Source organism: Vidua chalybeata, chromosome 1 (genome assembly GCF_026979565.1).
Source record: "Vidua chalybeata isolate OUT-0048 chromosome 1, bVidCha1 merged haplotype, whole genome shotgun sequence".
In the NCBI taxonomy this organism is placed as follows: Eukaryota; Metazoa; Chordata; class Aves; order Passeriformes; family Viduidae; genus Vidua; species Vidua chalybeata.
In genome coordinates, this window is record NC_071530.1 from 1,160,704 (window position 1) to 1,182,062 (window position 21,359).

Here is a 21,359-nt window from a genome sequence, read left to right on the forward strand (position 1 = left end):
GAGATTGGATTTGAGCAGAGAGCCATTTGCTGTTCTGTTGGAGGCTCCCTCCTGAGTTTATCCTTTTGCTTTTGGATTTTTTTTGTTTTTTTTAGGCACCATCATGTGCTATGGGCAAACTGGAGCTGGCAAAACCTACACCATGACAGGAACAGCCTCTGAGTACAGGAACAGAGGGATCATCCCCAGAGCTATCCAGCAGGTACTGGCTGCAGCTGGCTGGGAAAAGAGGAGGGAGAAACACCAAGGAACTCTCTTCTACCACCTCTTGCTGATAGAAAAGTGTTCGAGCACAGAGAATAATTTGTATGTGGGTTTTTGTTCCCTTCATTTTACCCCAGGGATGATGGTTATAGAATAAGGGAGTTTTATTGTCATTTTCAGAGCTTGTTCCCCTTTAGTTCCTGTTGGAGTTCTTGCTGCTCCCCAAATGTCAGCGAGCCTTCAAAAGAGGTGCTTTCCAAAGTGTCATTGTGTGAAATCAGGTTAAAACTGATCATAGAATCATTTAAAAACACCTCTAAGGCACAGACACACTGGCACAGGGTGCCCAGAGCAGCTGTGGCTGCCCCTGGATCCCTGGCAGTGCCCAAGGCCAGGCTGGACAGGGCTGGGAGCAGCCTGGGACAGTGGGAGGTGTCCCTGCCATGGCAGGGGGTGGAATGGGATGGGCTTTGAGGTCCCTTCCAACCCAAACCATTCCTGAATTCCATACTTCTACAAGATCATTAAATCCAAATCCAAGCTGAGCCCTCAGAGCTCAGATTTAGCCCCACACACCCCTGGATGCACTTGAAGCTGCTCAGAACTATTTCTCTATCAATATCCATCTCTATATTACAGAAATTGATGTCTTGTATATATTTATATTTATTTATGTTTGATATCTAATTATATTTTATACCCTTCTTATTCCACATTCTTAGATTTCCAAGCAGGACAAGGCCAGAAGGAATTTCCAGCAACTCTTTGCCCGCAGTTGCTTTTAATGGGAAATACATCTTTTTGTATCTTCTCTGTTTATATCTTACATCTCCTTATACCACACCCATTTATATCTTATATACATCTATAAATGGGAAATACATCTTTTTGTATCTTCTCTGTTTATATCTTACATCTCCTTATACCACACCCATTTATATCTTATATACATCTATAAATGGGAAATACATCTTTTTGTATCTTCTCTGTTTATATCTCACATCTCCTTATACCACACCCATTTATATCTTATATCAACACCCACCCAAAATATCTTCTCTGAGAAGCCACAAATAACTGAAAATTCTCCCTGTGAATGGACATAAACCCTTTGTCTTGGTGCAGATCTTCAAGTCAGCTGCAGAATTCCTCAATATCCTGGTGACTGTCCGAATTTCCTACCTGGAGATCTACAACGAGGCCTTGTTTGACCTCCTGGCGCCGGCGCTGAGCCGAGGCTGCAAGGACAACCAGCTGTCTGTCATGGATGGTCCCCAGGGGGTTTATGTCAAGGGCCTCTCCATCCACCCTGTCAGCAACGAGGAGGAGGCTCTGCATCTCCTTTTTGAGGCAAGAGAACCCAAATATTCCCTTTAATCCCGTGGTTGGGGGTGCTGGCTGGAGGAGGAGGTGGAAAAGCAGGAGTGGGCGGCCAAGATGGCAGAAAGAGGTTCAGCCATTGAACCCCTCTTGGTTGTGGGGAGAAAAACTGGAAACTCTTGGTCTCAAGGAAAACGTCCCTGGCTCAGGGATTCTGGAAGGTGCTCCAAGAAAAGATGGTTTGGGGTGATCGTGGCACTGCTGGAACTCACAGCAGGGCGGTTCAGGGTGAGAGAGGTTTGTGAGGGGACTTTGATTACAGGGATCAGCATCTTTTCCTCATGGATGCTTCACTTGGTGAGGAAAACAGGGATAAATAATTGGATCTGGCTGCAGGAGCTGGATCCTCACCCAGATACATCTGCTGTCCTTAAGGTCTTTCTCTGGCCTTTTTAATAATCCAGTGGTGTCCTAAGCTCTGGAATGTGCAGGAGCTGCCTCTTCCTTTTTAAAGAGCAGAAGGAGGGTGATGATGGCTGGGAGAGCTGGGAATGTTCCCCTGGAGAGGAGAAGCTCCAGGGAGAGCTCAGAGCCCCTTGCAGGGCCTGAAGGGGCTCCAGGAGAGCTGGAGAGGGACTGGAGACAAGGCCTGGAGGGACAGGACACAGGGAATGGCTCCCACTGCCAGAGGGCAGGGATGGATGGGAGATTGGGAATTAGGAATTCCTGGCTGGGATGGAATTCCCAGAGCAGCTGTGGCTGCCCCTGGATGCCTGAAGTGTCCACAGCCAGGCTGGATGGGGCTTGGAGCAGCCTGGGATAGTGGGAGGTGTCCTGCCCATCCAGGGGATTGGATGGGATGGGCTTTAAGGCTCCTTCCAACATCCCTTTGTGTTCCTGGCAGAGGCTCAGATCCATGCCCATCACACCTGTGGGAATTTTCAGTGCCATTTGAAGCTCGGGGAGCTCTTTGCTTTTCCAGTCATGAGGAAATGGAAAGACCCACAGAGATATTGCCTGCTTATCCTCAAAAAGCCTTACTTCCATGAGCTGAGCCTGGAATTTTCTCTCCATTGGCAGGGTGAGACCAACAGAGTGATAGCAGAGCACAGCCTGAATAAGAATTCCTCCAGATCCCACTGCATCTTCACCATGTACATTGAGGTGAGAGCTCCAGCCTTGTTCCTACAGATTGAAACAACTTTCTAGGGATCCAAGGGGATCTTTTGCAGTTTTGTTTTTTACCTGTGTTTCAGTTTTGTCTGCCCCTAAGTGGAGTTTCTCTTCCCCTCTCCCTCAGTGTCGTTCCAGGGATTACACCAATCACAAATGCCTTAAATCTAAAATCACCTTAATTGACCTGGCAGGGTCTGAGAGGCTGAGCAAGACCAGGGTGAGTGGTGGGAGCTCCTCAGGTTCCTTTGGGTCCCTTTGGAAAAACAGGGCAGGGAACAGAGCTGGGAAGGGTCTGGAGCCCCAGGAGGGGCTGAGTGAGCTGGAAAGGGGCTCAGCCTGGAGAAAAGGAGGCTCAGGGGGGACTTTGTGGCTCTGCACAGCTCCTGACAGGAGGGGACAGCCAGGGGTGTCAGGCTGTGCTCCAGGGATCAGGGACAGGGGGAAATGGCTTCAGGGGCAGGCTCAGAGTGAATATTGGGAATATTCCTTCCTGGAGAGGGCTCTTCAACCCTGCCCAGGGCAGTGGAGGAGTCCCTGTCCCTGGAGGGATGTGACATCCGTGTGGATGTGGCACTTGGGGACAGGGTCAGGGGTGGCCTTGGCAGTGCTGGGGGATGGTTGGAATCAGTGATCCATGAGGGCTTTTCCAACCTCAGCAATTCCCTGATTCCGTGACATCAAAACGACATCAGCCCTGCAGAGGTGTCCCCTGCTGAGGAGCCCTCCCCCTCCTGTGTGTGACCAGAACTGTTTCCTCTTGCTCTCCATGGCAGTCTGAGGGCCAGGTGCGGGTGGAGGCCTCCTACATCAACAAATCCCTGTCCTTCCTGGAGCAGCTGGTCATCGCCCTGGCCGATCCCAAGAGGGAGCACATCCCCTTCAGGCAGAGCAAACTCACCCACGTCCTCAAGGACTCGCTGGGTAAGAGCTGGGAGCGCCCACAGCTCCTGCAAAACTGCTGTTTCCATGGGCATGGCGAGTCCTAAGGTCGCCTTTTATCAGGGAATGCTGGAATGGTTTGGCTTGGAAGGGACCTTAAGGATCATCCATTCCTCCTCTGCCATGGCAGGGACACCTCCCACTGTCCCAGGCTGCTCCAAGTGTCCAATCTTGGACATTTCCAGGGATCCAGGGGCAGCCACAGCTGCTCTGGGCATCCTGAGAAACAGAATCTTTACCAACACCTGGAACTCAAGAATTTTTATTCCCATTCCCTTCCTGCATCCTCATTCCATGAGACACGAATTCCACCTTTTTAGTCACTCTGTGCCTATTTCTGTGCCCTTTGGAGGGACAGTTACACTCTGGTGTGTCCTCTGTGCTTCTTTACACAGAAAGAAGCCTTAGGTGGGATATTGGGAAGGAATTCCTGGCTGGGCTGGAATTCCCAGAGAGGCTGTGGGTGTTCCCTGGAGGTGTCCAAGGTTGGGCAGGGCTGGGAGCAGCCTGGGACAGAGGAAGGTGTCCCTGCCATGGCAGGGGTGGCACTGGAGGATCACGAAATCCCTTCCACCCCAAACCATTCTGGGATTCTCTTGGAACCCTGGTTACTGAAAATTTTAGACTCGCTTTGTTAACAGACACTGACCCCCAAGGAAACACTACATTTAACCTAAAACCATAGAAAAAACTTTCCAAAATTAAATAATAAAACTAAAATTACATGTACATAATTTAAACAAAGGTGTGTAATATCACATAGTACAAAACTTAAAGTTTCAAAATATAGTAATATATATAAAACAAGATAAAAGTTTTAAGACAGAAGTTAATCCTTCTTCTTTTCCTTCTTCACCTTCTTCTCCTTCTTCACCTTCTTCTTCATAAGTTTAAATAATATTGTGTAATTAAATTTTAAAAATCCACATTACGAATCACAACTAATTCGTTATTAAGTTAAAAATAAAAATAATTTAAGTATCATTTCTTAATTAAACAATTTATCCTTAAAAAAACCTTGTTTAAAAAAATATACAACTCCCTTTTTACCTCTCCTCTATTTTAATCAGCACATAATAAAACACACGGCAGGAAAGGAAACAACAAAAATCACTCAAAATCATATTATTTGCTTTATTTTTATTGCTGTTTTTTTTTCCCAGGGGGGAAATGCAACACTGTGCTGGTGACAAACATCTACGGGGAAGCTGAGCACGTGGAAGAGACCGTGAGTTGGAGGAATTCCTGCAGAATGCAGCTCCTTGCTCCTTGCTCAGTTGGAGGAATTCCTGCAGAATGCAGCTCCTTGCTCCTTGCTCAGTTGGAGGAATTCCTGCAGAATGCAGCTCCTCGCTCCTTGCTCAGTCTCTGCAGGGTTTCCACAGGGAAAGCTCCTGCCTAATTCACCCCCAGCTTTTATCCAGAGGCTCAAATCCAGACTCTGGGTTTGATGGGAGCCTGAAGCAGAGCAGGCAGGAGCTGCTCGGGTTTAACCTCACTGGAGAGATGATTAATAATAATAATAATAATAATAATAATAATAATAATAATAATAATGGACAATAATATGGACAATAATGACCACAATAACAATAATAACAACATTAATATTATTAATAATCTAATATAATATAATCGAATATAATATAATATATAATATATTTATAATCTAATCTAATCTAATCTAACATAACATAATATAATATATATTTATTTATATTTATATATTTCTTTATATATTAATATATTCATAATATATAATATATATTAATATAGAAATATATATTTATATATTATATTATATTATACTATATTATACTATATTATACTATATAATATAATATAATATAATATAATTATATATTATATGATATAATAATATTATACTGTGATATTATTATTAATACAGAAGCTGTAATAGTATATAATAATATACTGATTATTAATACAGTTATTAAGTATCATTAATAACAAATAACATATTAACGATTAATATAATTATAGTATTAATTCATAATTATTACTAGTAACAATATATCATGTGTAATAATATATGAATGATGTAATAATATACTATATCATTATATAATATTATAATATCGATAATAATAATTCAATAATAATTACTATAATGATAATAATATATATTAATTATAATATAATAATCATAATATAGATGATATACAATTATAATAATTATTATATTTTATATAATTATTATAATAATTATATCATAAAATTATAACATTATTATTATTATTATTATTATTATTATTATTATTATTATTATTATTATTATTATTATTATTATTATTATTATTATTATTATTTCCATGGGACATCCCCTCATGGACTCCCTGGAGTTGCCCCAGCTCACAGCAGAGCTGAGCTGGCTCCCTGCTGGAGCAGGAATGAGGAGGAACCTCCCAGAGGTTGTTTTTTAACCTGAATTTTTTAACCTAATCATTTGTAAATGATCAAATGGGTGAAATTGCCCCTGTGTGAGCTGGACCCGTAGCAAACCTGGAAGGATTCACAGATTTTATGTCTCTCTGCTCTTGGATCTGACAGAATTACGTAGAAAGATTAGGAAGATAACATTTATGGCGGTTTCTCTTTTATTTACTTTAATCCTTTGCTTTGCAGCTGTCCTCCCTCCGTTTTGCCACCAGGATGAACTGGGTGACAGCAGAGCCTGTCCCCAACGAGCCCTTCTACCGGGAGGTAGGGACAGCAGGGGCCTGGGGGAAGGGGAATGTTACAATTTCATCATTAATATTCAGCATAATCACCTGGAAAACCTGAGGAAACTCAGGTGGTTTCATAAATAACCTTTCCTCGGCCAAGCTGACACTGCTGATTTTAGGTGGGTGATAAAATGGATCAATATTAAACCTTTTTTATAGGTTGTTAATTATAGTTCCCTGGTCTAAGGCACAACCATGCAAGTGGTCACATCTTCCTGGGAATTCTTCCTTTTGCATATCCCACGTTTTCCTGATGAGATTCAGCTCTCAACAGAGAGGTTTTATGGTGGATTATTCCCCTGACATGCAGGGAAATCATCTCCAGTCCTCCTGCAGCTTTATCCCTGTTGCTGCTGGTAACAGAACAGCTTCTCCACAATTAGAAAACTTGGGTAATTAAGGAAATCATTTAAAGGAAGGCATCACAGGATATTAGAGTGCACTTTCAGAGTGAGAACCAAACTGGAGGAGCTGAAATTGAAAGGAAGCTTTTGTGCTTTGCTGCTCCAGAGGTCACTGCAAAGCAGCTCAGTGCCCACTTCTCCCTGAATCCCAAGATTTTTGTGCTCACCTTTGTGGAACCACATTTTAAAAAGTGAATCCTTGAAGATATTCCATGTTATGGAGAAATCCAGTCAAATCCAGCACAGGAAGGTCTCCCCTTTGTCCCAGTTTCTGTCAGAGCTGCTGAGCTCAGGGCAGAGGTGAGCCCTGCACAATGCTTGGCTTCCAGGATAATATCCCAGATCCTGGAATTTGATGGTCCCTGCAATTCCAAACCAGGAAATCATGCCATTAAAAAGCAGTGATGGCTTGAGCAGGCTCTGCAGGCAGGACCCAGCAGAAACTGCCCTGTAGGGAGCTCATCAAAGGAAAATCAAACTGATTTCCAGACCCACTGATTCCCTGCTGCAAGCCCTGAGGGAGCTGGGATCCAGCTGGGATATTCTCCAGTGCTGCTTTTAGCATTTTTTTTCCCCAATATAATTCAGTGGTTTGCTCACCCTTTTTTTCCCTGCTAGGTATCAGTGAAGGCTCTGGAGGAGGAGATCCAGCTCCTGAAGCAAGAGCTGATCATGCAGGACAGCTTGGTGAGGAGCAGTGAACTCATTGTCCAGTGGGGTTGTGTCCTTCCCTCTGTTCCCAGCACCATCCTCTGGGGCTTAGGGAAACCTCTGAAGATCCCACACAGAGGGATGGTGTTGGAATTTCAATCCCCAGCCACTGGAGATGGGGTTTGGGTTTTTTCCCAGACTCTTGAAGCTCTTCTGTTAGTTTCTTGCTCCCAAATCCCATCTCCTGCCAAGTCAGGTGATGACAATCCCAAGCAGAAATGGGCACAGCAATTCCAGGTGTTTGCCAGACCAATGGAATCACAGAATTCCGGAATGGTTTGGGTTGGAAGGGACCTTAAAGCCCATTCCATTCCACCCCCTGCCATGGCAGGGACACCTCCCACTGTCCCAGGCTGCTCCAAGCCCTGTCCATCCTGGCCTTGGAAACTTCCAGAGATCCAAGGGCAGCCACAGCTGCTCTGGGCACCCTGTGCCAGGGCCTGCCCACCCTCCCAGCCAGGAATTCCTGCCTTCAATCCATCCTGAATCTCCCCTCTTTTAGTTTAAAACCATCACTCCTTGTCCCACCACGACAGGACCTGCCCCAAGCTTTGTCCCTGTTGTTCTCACCTCAGCTGTTTGTAACTCCCTGATTCTCAGTTTTCCAATATTTTTTTTTTCTTTTTAGACAAGTCATTCCTTGATGAGTTACAACCCCCTGACTACAGCCCAGAGAGCAGAAATCAGATCCCAAGTCCAGAAATACCTCAGAGGAGTCATTGAGGAAATCGATGTAAGTAGTGAAAAAAGGACTTAAATCCTGATTCCATCCTCTTTTCCTCCAAGAGAGGAGCAGTGACAACATCTTTTGAAGAGGCTGTTTTTCACCCCAAACCCACTACAGAATTGCAATTTAATTTCTTTTTGCTTTGTTAAGTCTGTTGCATGTTTTCATTCAATTTTTGCTGGTTTGGCATCTCCAGGAGACTTTTCCTTAATCTTAAACCCCTTTAAACTGATTTATTTGGAACTCCTTTATATAATTAATACCAAAATTGATGGCTTTGTACCTCTCTTCCTCAGATTGTGAATGTCAGGCAGATCCAGGAGGTGTTTAGACAGTTCAAAATGATTTTAAGGTAAGTCCAGAGATGCCAGAGTGGTTTGGGTTGGGAAGAACCTTCCATGGGCAGGGACACCTCCCACTATCCCAGGCTGCTCCAAGCCCCTTCCAACCAGGATTAAAGGTTGAAACAAGGGGATGGGACTGAGCAGAGTTAGTGTGGTTTGATGTGGACCATTAAAAGGTCCTGGAAAGTATTAAAATAACCATCAAAAAGCTTTAATACTAAAGATCCCTAAAGGAATGTCATGGGAAAGGAGAGGAAGAGAGTGGACAAAGGTTATCATGGGAAGCCTGGGAGGGGTGTTGAGGGATAAAACCACAGGTAAAATGTTTTTTTTTGTTTGGGAATCTGACTTTGGCAGGGATCACAGGTGGGAAAGGATTCCTAAAGGGCTGGTTTTCCCTTAGCCAGCAGGAGGAAGAAGTGGAGAGCAGGCTCTGGAACAAGTACAGGCTGGGATACATGGTTGAGTCTGAGTCTGAGTTCAGTTCTAGTTCTGCTCTGCATTTGGAGGAGGCTCAGGAGCAGCAGGAGGAGCAGGAGGACATGGTAATGCCTGGTGCTTGACCTGGCCCAGAATCCACCTGAGAGCTGGCTCCTTTCCTGCCAAAGTGGGAATTGTATAAAGCAGATTTTGCCTTGTTGAAATCAAACTCAGAAATGTCACTGGGGTGAGTTTGTCATAAAATGTGTCCAGAGCAGAGATGTACCATTAACAAAGAGGAATTCCTGGCAGCAGAGGGATTCATTGGCCCTTTATCTGCACAGAATAATTAAGGAAATGGGAATTAGAATCCCAGAAAGGTTTGGGTTGGAAGGAACATTAAAGACTATCCCATTGCATGGGCAGGGACACCTCCACTATCCCAGGTTGCTCCAAACCAAATCCAACCTGGCCTTGGGCACTGTTGGGGATCCAGGGGCAGCCACAGCTGCTCTGGGAATTCCATCCCAGGGCCTCCCCACCATCTCAGCCAGGAATTGCTTCCCAGTATCCCATTCAGACAGTGCCCCTTTCACTTTAAAGCCTGCTCAAAGTCCTGTACAATGAAAATGTCCTACTCCAAAGTGACCTGTGTGTCACTGGGTTGGAGAAGGTGAGGTCCTGCCTCTGCTGAGATCCCTTTTTTAATCCTTATAATGTCTGGAGCCAAGTGTATAAATCCCACCTAATCCATAAATCCTCCTGTGGGCTCTCACAGAGTTTTTAATTCCCACATTAGGCTGTTCCAGGGGATGGAGGAGCTTCTGAGTGAGGCCTGGACGGCTTCCATGGTGTGCACAAGTGGGATATTCCTCTGTGTTTCCATGTTTCCTTTCTGTGCTTCCATGGTGTGCACAAGTGGGATATCCCTTTGTGTTTCCATGTTTCCTTTCTGTGCTTCCATGGTGTGCACAAGTGGGATATCCCTTTGTGTTTCCATGTTTCCTTTCTGTGCTTCCATGGTGTGCACAAGTGGGATATCCCTTTGTGTTTCCATGTTTCCTTTCTGTGCTTCCATGGTGTGCACAAGTGGGATATCCCTTTGTGTTTCCATGTTTCCTTTCTGTGCTTCCATGGTGTGCACAAGTGGGATATCCCTTTGTGTTTCCATGTTTCCTTTCTGTGCTTCCATGGTGTGCACAAGTGGGATATCCCTTTGTGTTTCCATGTTTCCTTTCTGTGCTTCCATGGTGTGCACAAGTGGGATATCCCTTTGTGTTTCCAGGAAAGCACAGTTGATAAGGACAAGGATTCAGACCAGGAGGATGATGCAGGGATTCTTGAGATTGGAAATCCTCCTACATTCCCCACTCCTGGTGGGAAGAAGGAAGCCAAGAAAGATGATGAGTGAGTTAAGCAGTCACACACCTCTCCTTTACCTCTGACAATCGTGGAATCATGGAATTGTCAAGATTGGAAAAGCCCTCCAAGACCATTCAGTCCAACCATCCCCCGGCACTGCCAAGGCCACCCCTGACCATGTCCCCAAGTGCCACATCCACAGGGATTGAGACTCTACCACTGCCCTGGGCAGCTGGACCAGGGCTGGAGAGCCTTTTTTGGAGTAGGAGTATTCCCAATATCCAACCTGAACTGTTTCCCCTTCTCTTGTCCCTGTTCCCTGGCACCTCCTGTCCCCCTCAGGGCCTTTCCCAGCTGTTCCCAATCCTTGTGGTGCCCCAAGTGCAGGACCCAGCACTTCCCAGTGCCCAGCTCTGGTCAGGCAGGAATGTGCAGCCCATGGAGGAGGGAATGGAGGGAGCTGCCAGAGATGCAGAAGAGATTTGGGGAGGGAAGGGGGAACCAGCCAGTCCTGAGCAGAGGAGGAGCCTTCAATTTACAGAAGTAAACCCTGCTTGGTTCCTCCCTGACGTTTCCCCAAAGTCCTCATGGAGGGAGCAGGAGAACCACCAAGGCTTTGGTGTCCATGTGACCCCTGGGCTCTGCTGTGCTGTTCTGGTTTCAGGAGATGTGGCAAACACTGCTCTGTCTGTGTTCCAAATCCCACTCTCCTGGTCACACCATTCCTTAGGAAGAAATCCCCTGGCACAGGGTGCTCAGAGCAGCTGTGGCTGCCCCTGGATCCCTGGCAGTGCCCAAGGCCAGGCTGGATTAGGTTTGGAGCAGCCTGGGACAGTGGGAGGTGTCCCTGCCATGGCAGGGGTGGATTGGGATGGGTTTTAAGGTCCTGACTAAACCCATTCCACGATTCCATGATGATTTCTATTCTCTACAGTTGAAGCTGGAGGGGTTTGTGGAGGGAAAGGAGCAGGGAGCCAGGCTTGGTTTGAATGTGGGGTTGGATCAAATCCTTGGGGATTCCTTTTGGAGAGGGTTAGCCTTTGTCCAGCTGTGCCCAGAGCTGGGCAGGGTGGGGCTGCTGTCCTTGTGATCCTTCTCAGGAGAGCTCTTCCAGCCTGGCCTGTATCCCACAGTACCCAGGGCAGGTCCTCCACTCTGAGGATTAAGGATTTGTGGGAATGAGGCTGGTTTTATTCCTTGTCAGTGGATATTTCCCTGGAAACTTTGGTAGAGGCTACCTCAGATCAGTTTGGAACTCAGCAAAGCCAAACCCTCAGTGTGTTTTGGTTCCAGATCCCTCTGGTGAAGAAATTAATGAATCTGGTTTGTGTTTTCCCCCCTGTCAGGAAGGAAATATGTAGGAGCCCTCCTCCTGAGACAGATCAGGATGAATTCTCACCATCCAAAAGTCCCACCAAGGATCTGGAAGAAGAAGAGGAAAAGGAAGAAGAAGAGGAAAAGGAAGAAGAAGAGGAAGTGGAAGAGGAAGAGAAAGAGGAAGAGGAAGAGGATGGAGATGACCAGGACAGTGATGAAGAGCCCTCAATCTCATCTTTAGAGGATTCCCAGAACCTCAGGTAGGTTTTCCCTGGGAGGGAGTAAATCCCCTTTTCCAGAGGGTGCTTTACACTGGATTGTGTTCCCTGAGTGCAACTCCAAGGCAAAGGGGAGAGATTTGGAGATCTGCAGGGAATACAGGACAGGAGTGTTGGTGGGAACCCCCTAAGCTCCACATGGTGATGGTGGGGGTCACCTCTGTGCTTCCAGCTCTGCCCTGGCCACTTGCTCTTGGATATTTAAAAACTTCAATTAATTTAATTTATTTAATTTAAAATTAATTTTATTTTAATTCATTTAATTTTTTTTAATCTCTAAAAGCTGCAGCATCCCTTTGGAGAGTGGGAAAACTGCAGGGAGACATCACATGCAGCCAGAAATCCCCACAGTCATGGAAATGGAGCTAAAGAATCGTGGAATTCCAGGCTGGCTTGGGTTGGAAGGGAATTTAGGGATCATCCCTTTCCACCTCCTGCCATGGGCAGGGACACCTCCCACTGTCCCAGCGTGATCCAGCCTGGCCTTGGGCACTTCAGGGATCCAGGGGCAGCCACGGCTGCTCTGGGAATTCCATCCCAGCCAGGAATTCCCAATTCCCAATCTCCCATCCATCCCTGCCCTCTGGCACTGGGAGCCATTCCCTGTGTCCTGTCCCTCCCTGCCTTCTCCCCAGTCCCTCTCCAGCTCTCCTGGAGCCCCTTCAGGCCCTGCAAGGGGCTCTGAGCTCTCCCTGGAGCTTCTCCTCTCCAGGGGAACATTCCCAGCTCTCCCAGCCTGGCTCCAGCCCTGCAGCAGCTCCAGGTCCTTGTGCTGCTGGCTCTGGGCTGGGGCAGCTCTGCAGGTGGGGTCTCACCTGAGGGGCAGAGGGGCACAATCCCCCATTCCTGCTACCAGGATGTGCTTTGTGGGTTCCAGCAGAGCAGTGAAGCTGTTGCAGAATTCCCTCCTGGAGCTCCTCACCGTGTTTCCATCCCTTCCACATGGGATTTGTGTCCCTCTGATGTTCCCAGGGCTGGCAGGACAGGCTGCTGCAGCACATCCCAGAGCACTCCCAGCAGCTGGGAGCTGCCTCTGGGAGCTGGAGCTGTGGCACTTTGCCCAGGAGCTGTTGTTTACAGCCCTGTGCCAGCGTCACACAGCCCTGGAGGAGCTGGAAAATGCCCTTAAGAGGGCACCCAGGGAAGGCAGGAGCTGGAGTTTGGAGTCAGGAATGTGGAGCCCTCTGGGTACCCTCCTTGGAAAGAGATTTAAGGTCCCCTCCAACCCAAATCATTCCATGGTTTTCTGTTTCTACCTTCTGCTCCCAAAGCCATCCTGCTCTCCAGGAGTATCAACAGCACAGAGCAGCATCTGTGGACTGTGACATTCTCCTTTTTTTGCCTGGGGTGGCTCATATTGGAATAACACCAGCTGCTCACAGGGACACGCTGCCATCAAAGCCATTTCACAGAAAAGTCAGGAATGGCACTTGGAATTCAGACTTGGAAAACAGGCAGGACTTCCAAGGCATGGCAGCAGTGTTGTGGAGCTGGCCAGTGCTGGGAGCTGTGGGGCTTGGCTCCAGAGGGGGCTGATCCTGCTGGGAATGCAGCATGGGCAGAGCAAAGGCACTGGTTTAACAATAGGGAGGAACAATATCCATTCTTTTGGTGAAAATTCAACCCATGAAAGGCCAGCCTTCCAGGGAATGCTCAGTTGTGAGGCATCTCCTGAGGAATATGGTGTTAGTGTGAAGAATTCTGTTCTGGGAGCAGCCTGGGGGACAGTGGGTGTTGGGGTTGGCATGGGAACAGTGCCAGGGTTCCCCAAAGGAACCCACTGAAATCCCATCAGATCTCAGCTGTGGCTATTCCCAAGGACTGGGGAGGCCACACCTCAAATCCTGAGTTGAGTTCTGGGCCCCTCACCACATTGAGCATGTCCAGGGCAGGGAATGGAGCTGGGGAAGAGTCTGGAGCCCCAGGAGGGGCTGAGGGAGCTGGAAAGGGGCTCAGCCTGGAGAAAAGGAGGCTCAGGGGGGACCTTGTGGCTCTGCACAGCTCCTGACAGGAGGGGACAGCCGGGGGGGTCGGGCTCTGCTCCAGGGAACGGGGACAGGAGGAGAGGGAACGGCCTCAGGCTGGGCCAGGGGAGGTTTCATTGGATATTGGGAAAATTCTTTCCCCAAAATGTCTGTCCAGCCCTAGCACAGCTGCCCAGAGCAGTGGTGGAGTCCCCACTGCTGGAGGGATTTAAAATCCCTGTGGATGTGGCACTTGGGGACGTGGGTCAGGGGTGGCCTTGGCAGGGCTGGGGGATGCTTGGACTCGATGATCTTGGAGAGCTTTCCCAACCTGAATCATTCACTGCACGCTGCAGGGCAGGACAGAGCGAGCTCCCGTGTCTGTGTCTGCTTTCAGGCCCCTTTTGTCCAAGCAAGAGGCGTTTGAGGTGTTTAAGAAGGAGACTGGACGGGAGATCTACCGGATCTTCAGGGACAACAAGAGAATCCTCATTGCCAGGAAGAAGAGAAGCCATTCTGTGACACAGGGGATCAACGGCCTCAAGCAGCAGATGGAGGCAATCAAGGAGGCTCTGGAGGCTCAGAAGCAGAAGCGGAGGCAGGAGGGTGAGGAGGCAGCACGGGACAGGGGATGGAGCTCTGGGCTTCGAGATCTCACCCGGATCTCATCCTTGATTTGATTTAATTTAATAGGGGTGGTTGTTAAGGAATTACCCTGGGATAGGGCTTTGCCTCTGGATTCACAATATTTCCTCTGTCCCTATGTGATTTCCAGGTTCTGGAGCAGTTTTGGGTGGTCATAGAATTCCAGAATGGCTTGGGTTGGAAGGGATGTTAAGGACATTCCTGCTCCACCTCTGCCATGGACAGGAACACCTCCACTATCCCAGATTGCTCCAAACCAAATCCAACCTGGCCTTGGACACTTCCAGGGATCCAGGGGCAGCCACAGCTTCTTTGGGCAACCTGTGCCTCCCAACCCTCCCAGCCAGGAATTACTTCCCAATATCCCATCTAAACAATCCCAGGGATTTCTCCCCTGGGAACCAAGTCAGACCCTCCATCAGGTGTCACATCTGCAGAGCCCTGTCCCTGCTCTCCACCCTCACCAGAAGCTTCCCTTCCTTTTCTCCCTCTCCAGGAGAATACACGGATGAGAAAGGACGGGTGATCATCGATGAGGAGGAGTTCTCCTTCATCCTGAAGCTGAAGGAGCTGAAGGAGGAGCACAGGGCTGGCTTTACCGAGCTGCAGGACCTGAAGGCAGAGATCCAGTACTGCCAACAGCTCATGGATAAGTGCAGGAAAAGGCTCATCTCAGGTACAGAGCACCAGGGCTCAGCAGCCTCCAGCTCAGCTGGGATAAATCCAGACTGGAGCACTCCCAAACATCATGGAATCCCAGAATGGTTTGGGTTGGAAGGGACCTTAAAGCTTATCCAGTTCCAATCCCCTCACAGGCTGCTCCAAGCCCTGTCCAACCTGGCCTTGGGCACTGCCAGGGATCCAGGGGCAGCCACAGCTGCTCTGGGAATTCCATCCCAGCCAGGAATTCCTAATTCCCAATCTCCCATCCATCCCTGCCCTCTGGCAGTGGAAGCCATTCCCTGTGTCCTGTCCCTCCAGCCCCTTGCCAAATTACCACTCTCTGTTGTCCTTTGTCCTGTTGCCTTCCAGACTGGATTTTATCCATAAGCAGGTGGGGTTTTCTGACCTAACCTTGAATTGCTGCAGATCCTCTCTTCCAGATAATGTCCCTCTACTCCTTGGTCCCACCCCAACATGGGGGAAAAAGCCTCTTACAAGGAATCTGACATCAGATCTCATCCTTGCTTTTATTTAACAGAGGTGGTGGTTAAGGAATTGCCCTGGGATAGGGCTTTGCTTCTGGATTCCCAATATTTCCTCTGTCCCTGTGTGATTTCCAGCTTCCAGAGTTGCAGCCTTATCAGGAAAAGGAGCTTGGCCACAGCTCTGCCTGGGAAATCCCTGCAAATTCCTGCTTGGCTCCTCTTTGAAATCTGTGCATTCAAACTGCCCCTGCTGTATCCCTGGACTTGCCTCTCTAAGGGAAGCTGGTCCCTGTAGGAATTCCAGAGTTCCAAACATTTGGATGCTGTGCACATGGCAACACTTGCCAGGGGAAAGCTTGGATCCATCAGAGCATCCCACGCTGGAAGAAATGGGATAATCATTCCCATCATTCCAGGGATAAACAGGAGCCAATCACAACTGTGCCACTGCTTGCTGTTGGACCCAGGTTTGGCATTTTTGGGTGCTCCAGATGTTTGCTGCTTGTTCAGACATCCAGGACTCACCCAGATCAGGAGTGGAGCGCCTGGGAAATGCCCAGGATTAATAAGGACATAATTCCCACCTGCTGTGTGTTCTCACTGCCTATTATGGGATGGCAAATGGTTGTGCTTGAGTGTGTGGGATTGAAATCCGAGCCCCAGCCGTGCTGCCCATTCCAAAGGGATTCAGGGGGCTGCAGGAATGGTGCCTTCTCACGGCCAGGGGACTGCCCCCAGAGCTGGCCACCACCTCCTGGCCACCTCAGCACAGCCAACAGCCTCCTTAAATTCACTTTTCCAATCATTTAAACTCCAAATCCTGGAGTTCTGAGCTTCTGCCTGAGCGTTTAAAGAGCACTGAGATCCTGCCTGATCCATAGGGACAAGCACTCTGTGCTGTCTTTTGGGTCATTAATTACAGCCATTAATTGCCCCTCTTTGCTTTACAGAGTTTGAGATCTGGTACAACGAAACCTTCCGTATCCCCAAAGGTGTGAAGAAAGCTCTGGAGTCTGGTGGGAACATCAGACCTGGAATGATTCCCATAAAGAGAGTCATGTTCCCGGTGAGTTATCCCAGGGTTCTGCTGATTCTCCTCGGGAGCCACGTGTGGGGTGGTGAGGGAATGAGGGAGCCTGTGGAAGGAGGAGGAGGAGAAAAAGAAGGAGGAGGAGAAGGAATGAGGCACAAAGGGAGGATCTGGAGCCACATCCTGCTGTCACATTCCCTTCACTGTCCAGAGGCTAAATCAGGACAGTGACTGAGGCACCTGGGCATCTGTGGAATATCAGGAACTGGGCAAAGTGCCTGGGGGTGCAGGGATGTTTGGATTCCCAGCCTGTGGGATCACAGGTTTGCAGCCAAACCCTTGTGGCACTGGTCAGTACCAGTCCTGTGGTAGGAGCCACTGTGGGGACTTGGCTCTTTTCTCATCCTGAAAAGCACATTTCTGTTCAACTCCCATTTCCTAGAATTCTTGCATATAAAAAAGTGTGACCAGAAGGGGGGAATTCTGCACCTCTGAGGTGAGACCCCACGTGCAGAGCTGCCCCAGCCCTGGATGCAACAGCACAAGGACTTGGAGCTGCTGGAGAGACCCAGAGCAGAGTCTCCCAGCCAGGCTGGGAGAGCTGGGAATGTTTCTTCCTGTGGGAAAATCCCAACCCTAGCAGGATTTTGCCCAAAGCTGCTCCTCCAAGGTGTGGAAAGGGGAACTTCTCACTTTCAGGGTTTTCCTGGCTGAGCTGGTGTTTGGTGCAGCAAAGGGGATCGTTGTCCCAGGTCTCCTGGTGTGTGCTTTGCACATGGAATGGGGAATGCTTTTCCCTGGCAGGATGAAGACGTGCAGGACAAGTTTGAGCGGGTGCAGGAGACGGCGCTGCCCGACTGCCCGGGCTCTGTGTCCTTCTACAGGGCCAGGATGAAGACAGATCAAAAGGTAACCCCAGCTGGGCCCAGGGAGAATCCCAGCATGGACTGGGATGGAAGGGACCTTCAGGATCATCCAGCCCCAGCCCCTGCCACGGCCAGGGACACCTTCCACTATCCCAGGGTGCTCCAAGCCTCTGTCCAACCTGGGCAGAACAAATCCACCCAGAGAGAGCTGGGAATGTTCAGCCTGGAGAAGGCTCCAGAGAGACTTCAGAGCCCTTCCAGGCCCTAAAGAGCTGGAGAAGGACAAGGGATGGAGGGACAGGACACAGGGAATGGCTTCCCACTGCCAGAGGGCAGGGATGGATAGGATATTGGGAAGGAATTCCTGGCTGGGAGGGTGGAGAGAGACTGGAATGAAATTCCCAGAGAAGCTGTGGCTGCCCCTGGATCCCTTGCGAGTGTCCAAGGCCAGGCTGGATTTGGTTTGGAGCAGCCTGGGATAAAGGAAGTTGTTTCTGTCCATGGAATAGGGTGGATTGGGATAAGCCTTAAGGTCCAACTGAAATAATTCTGGGATTCCATGAAAACATCTCAAACATCTTTTCAGTGCCCTGGAGAATTTCCTAGGGATCCCTGTCCCCTCCTTGGGGAGCCTCCTTGGGATCTGCTCTCAGCAGAGCAATGCTGGTGTAATGGGGATTTTCCCAGCTCTTTCCAGCACCCCTTGGAAAGTCTGAGAAGACATTTGGTTTTATTTTTCAGGAAAAAAGCTTTTACAGGTGAGAACTGTGCTCTGAGAGCTGAGCTGAGCTCAGTGATCCCTTTGTGTTCCCTGTCCCCAGCAAACCTTCGACAGGACCATGGCGGCCCTCCAGAAAATGCACAGGAAACCCGGACTGGTCCCGGCTGCTGGGAAGAAGAAAGCCCTGTCCTTCCTGCCCCTCACATAGCCTGGATCCCAGCATTCCCGAAGGAATGCCACCTCAGGAAGTGCCTCCTGCTCGTGTCCACCACCGATTTATAAAAATAAACAGCAGGAAAAGCGAACCTTGCAACCTTTGGGCAGGCAGGGAGTTACTGGGAATCGATGCCGCTGTTTGGACAGGACACGAGCCAGGCAGTTCCAGCAGCACCACTTGTTTTCCTGAGCCTCTGGAAAAGGCAGGATCACAGCACAGAGGCTGCTGTGGATAACCCAGGCTGCTCCAGATTCCCTCTTTCCTGGTGCTCGAGCTGCAGCTTTCCTGTTGTTCCCATTGGAGCAACAAGTCATAGTCATGGCTTGGCCTGTTGGATCTGCCTGGAGAAGGGAACGAAACAAAGATTCATTTCTGGGGAATCATGGAATGGTTTTGGTCGGAAAAGCCCTCCAAGATCAAGTCCAACCATTCCTCAACACTGCCAAGCCCAACCCTGACCATGTCCCCAAGTGCCACATCCACAGGGCTTTTCAATCCCTCCAGCGATGGGGACTCCACCCCTGCCCTGGGCAGCTGGGCCAGGGCTGGAGAGCCTTTTCCAGGAGAACATTCCCAATATCCACCTGAGCCTCCCCTTGAGGCTGTTCCCTCTTGTCCTGTTCCCTGGGAGCAGAGCCCGGCCCCTCCTGGCTCCAGCCTTCCTCCAGGGAATTCCAGAGCCAGAAGGTGCCCCCTGAGCCTCCTCCTCTCCAGGATGAGCCCCTCCAGCTGCCTCAGAAGGATTTGGGATCTGGGAGGAGAATGCTGAAAGCCCCAAAGTCAACAGCCCCCAGCTGTCAGGAACATCCCGCTGCCAAAACCAGCGCCAGCCATGGCAGGAGCGTCCCAAATTCAGGCATCCCGGATTTTCCCCAGGCCACCCCCAGTTCCATGGGGAACTGGCAAAGTGAAAGGACCCACGGTGCTCAGTTTGCTTGAATTGGTTGGAGCTTCCTTCTGTCCCCGTAACAGCACCTGGGCCCTGGGAGGGCACTGGAGAACATTCCAGAAATCACCTTTTCCTTGTAATGATCCAATTCCAGAGGTTCCAAAAGCTGCTGGGAATTCAGGCCAGGCTGGATTTCCCAGGAAAATGCTTCCACAGGACTGGAACTAAACCTTCCTTTGTCCTTCCCTATATCCACCCCTCCTCTGCTTCCCACCTCATCCCTGTGGGTCCCTCCTGCCCACACCATGCTCCCAAATCTGGGAAAATCTCAGAAATCTCAATATTGGAAGCTGTAAATGTGGTTTGGAGGATTCCATGTGAACAGGCATCCCGGAAGCAGCTGGGTCTCCTGAAGTGCTCCGGCACCATTCCATGGAGGGGCTCTCCCAGGGACTGGGAAGATGGGAAATGACCTGTGAAAGGAAAAAGAAGGGTTTTAGTGATTGTTAGGGGAAGTGGGGCCTGGAACAGCCCCAGGGATCTGGTGCCAAGGGGTGCTGGTGTCCAGCTGTGATCTCAGGGAGTGATCCCAGTGGGATGCTGAAAGATCCCGGGAAGTTCCTGCCTGTCCCTGAGTGATCCAGGTGCAGCCCTGGTGATCCCGGCAGTCCTGCAGCTCATCCAGGTGTGGCCCTGGCGATCTCCCATGTGTTCCTGGTGAGATCCTGAGAATCCCAGGGGTGATCCCAAGGAGATCCTGCAGCCAGTCCTGGCGTGGCCCCAGGGGAATCACGCTGAGATCCCGGGAATAGCGTGGCCGAACCTGTTGCGGCCCTGGTGATCCCAGGAGTGAGCCTGGTATGGTCCTGGTGATCCTGGGGAGATTTTAGTGATCCGATGGCTGATGCTGGGAGTGACCCAGGCGTGATCCTGAGGAGATCCTGGTGGTGCAGGGCTGACCTGGAGGAGATCCTGGTGGTGCAGGGCTGACCTGGAGGAGATCCTGGTGGTGCAGGGCTGACCTGGAGAAGATTCTGCTGGTGCAGGGCTGACCTGGAGGAGATCCTGGTGGTGCAGGGCTGACCTGGAGGAGATCCTGCTGGTGCAGGGCTGACCTGGAGGAGATCCTGGTGGTGCAGGGCTGACCTGGAGGAGATCCTGGTGGTGCAGGGCTCACCTGGAGGAGATCCTGGTGGTGCAGGGCTGACCTGGAGACGATCCTGGTGGTGCAGGGCTGACCTGGAGGAGATCCCGGCAGTCCCGCGGGCTGATCCCGGTGTGCCCCGCTGACCCCTTCCTGGATCCCGGTGGGATCCCAGTGACACCCAGGCTGATTCTGCCGCGCCCTCGGCGATCCCTGGAATGATCCCAATATGGCCCCAAGAAAGTCCCGGTGGCACCGCGGCTGATCCCGGTGCCGGTGCCCGCTGTGGCCTCGGCGGTCGCGGCGGCGATCCCGCCGTGTGCCGAGCGAACTCCCGGCGGGGCCGCGGCTGATCGCGGCGACATCCCGGGCCCGATGCCGGCGCGTCCCGGGGCTCGGCGGCCGCTCCCGGAGGGATCCCGGCGCTGCGCGGTGCCGCGGGAGGAGGAGCCGGCGGCCGGGGCGGATCGCGGCGGGGCCGGGCCGGGCTGGGCGCGGGTGGCGGGGGGGCCCCGCCGGACCATGTGAGGAGCCCCGACGGGGCGAGCGGGGCCTCCCCGGCCAGGGGGCACTTGCGGAGCCCCGCGCCCGCCCACCCACCATGGGGGATTTCTACGACCCGGAGCACCCCACGCCGGAGTAAGCGCGGGCCCTCCGCGGCCTCGGGCCCGCCGGCACCGCGCGACCGCCGGCAGCCGGGCCGCTGCCCCTTCCCCTTCCCGTTCCCCTTCCCATTCCCGTTCCTTTGCCCCTGCCCTTTCCCTGTCCCGCCGCCCTTCTCCTTCC

General features: G+C 50.3%; 2 protein-coding genes across 5 annotated transcripts in view; one reads left to right on the forward strand and one right to left on the reverse strand.

Annotated features, from left to right (window-relative positions):
- Positions 1 to 18,628, forward strand: part of KIF9 (kinesin family member 9) — a 22,140-nt gene extending 3,512 nt beyond the window's left edge. The window contains exons 6-23 of one of the 4 annotated variants that reach the window (XM_053942211.1): positions 96 to 202; positions 1,330 to 1,554; positions 2,605 to 2,688; positions 2,825 to 2,917; positions 3,474 to 3,621; positions 4,803 to 4,867; positions 6,286 to 6,363; positions 7,409 to 7,477; positions 8,130 to 8,234; positions 8,525 to 8,580; positions 8,976 to 9,117; positions 10,278 to 10,399; positions 11,701 to 11,931; positions 14,311 to 14,519; positions 15,055 to 15,234; positions 16,657 to 16,772; positions 17,541 to 17,645; positions 18,424 to 18,628. In XM_053942211.1, the coding sequence (XP_053798186.1) occupies positions 96 to 202; positions 1,330 to 1,554; positions 2,605 to 2,688; positions 2,825 to 2,917; positions 3,474 to 3,621; positions 4,803 to 4,867; positions 6,286 to 6,363; positions 7,409 to 7,477; positions 8,130 to 8,234; positions 8,525 to 8,580; positions 8,976 to 9,117; positions 10,278 to 10,399; positions 11,701 to 11,931; positions 14,311 to 14,519; positions 15,055 to 15,234; positions 16,657 to 16,772; positions 17,541 to 17,645; positions 18,424 to 18,531 (2,243 nt within the window). In that variant the 3' untranslated portion in view covers positions 18,532 to 18,628. Of the gene's footprint in view, positions 1 to 95; positions 203 to 1,329; positions 1,555 to 2,604; positions 2,689 to 2,824; positions 2,918 to 3,473; positions 3,622 to 4,802; positions 4,868 to 6,285; positions 6,364 to 7,408; positions 7,478 to 8,129; positions 8,235 to 8,524; positions 8,581 to 8,975; positions 9,118 to 10,277; positions 10,400 to 11,700; positions 11,932 to 14,310; positions 14,520 to 15,054; positions 15,235 to 16,656; positions 16,773 to 17,540; positions 17,646 to 18,423 lie in introns of those variants that run through there. The other 3 variants (XM_053942220.1, XM_053942227.1, XM_053942237.1) reach the window with 3 other exon arrangements.
- Positions 18,400 to 21,176, reverse strand: LOC128793209 (basic salivary proline-rich protein 2-like). Its single transcript, XM_053952317.1, has 5 exons — positions 20,390 to 21,176; positions 20,253 to 20,304; positions 20,055 to 20,154; positions 18,630 to 19,902; positions 18,400 to 18,487 (listed from the first exon to the last, which is right to left on the reverse strand). Exons 1-4 carry the CDS (start codon positions 21,174 to 21,176, stop codon positions 19,705 to 19,707), a joined length of 1,137 nt encoding a protein of 378 aa, XP_053808292.1. The 3' UTR covers positions 18,400 to 18,487; positions 18,630 to 19,704.
- Between the last annotated feature and the right edge of the window lie 183 nt (positions 21,177 to 21,359).

Bases quoted from the DNA above. Each gene is read 5' to 3' on its own strand.
- LOC128793209 (XM_053952317.1), bottom strand. From the start codon at position 21,176: ATGGTGGGTGGGCGGGCGCGGGGCTCCGCAAGTGCCCCCTGGCCGGGG. The intron at 20,155-20,252 runs GTTCGGCCACGC...TGGGATTCTCAG, and splicing joins GATCACCAGGGCCGCAACAG to GATCTCACCAGGAACACATG. The intron at 19,903-20,054 runs GCAGGAACTTCC...TTCCTTTCACAG, and splicing joins CCTGGATCACTCAGGGACAG to GTCATTTCCCATCTTCCCAG.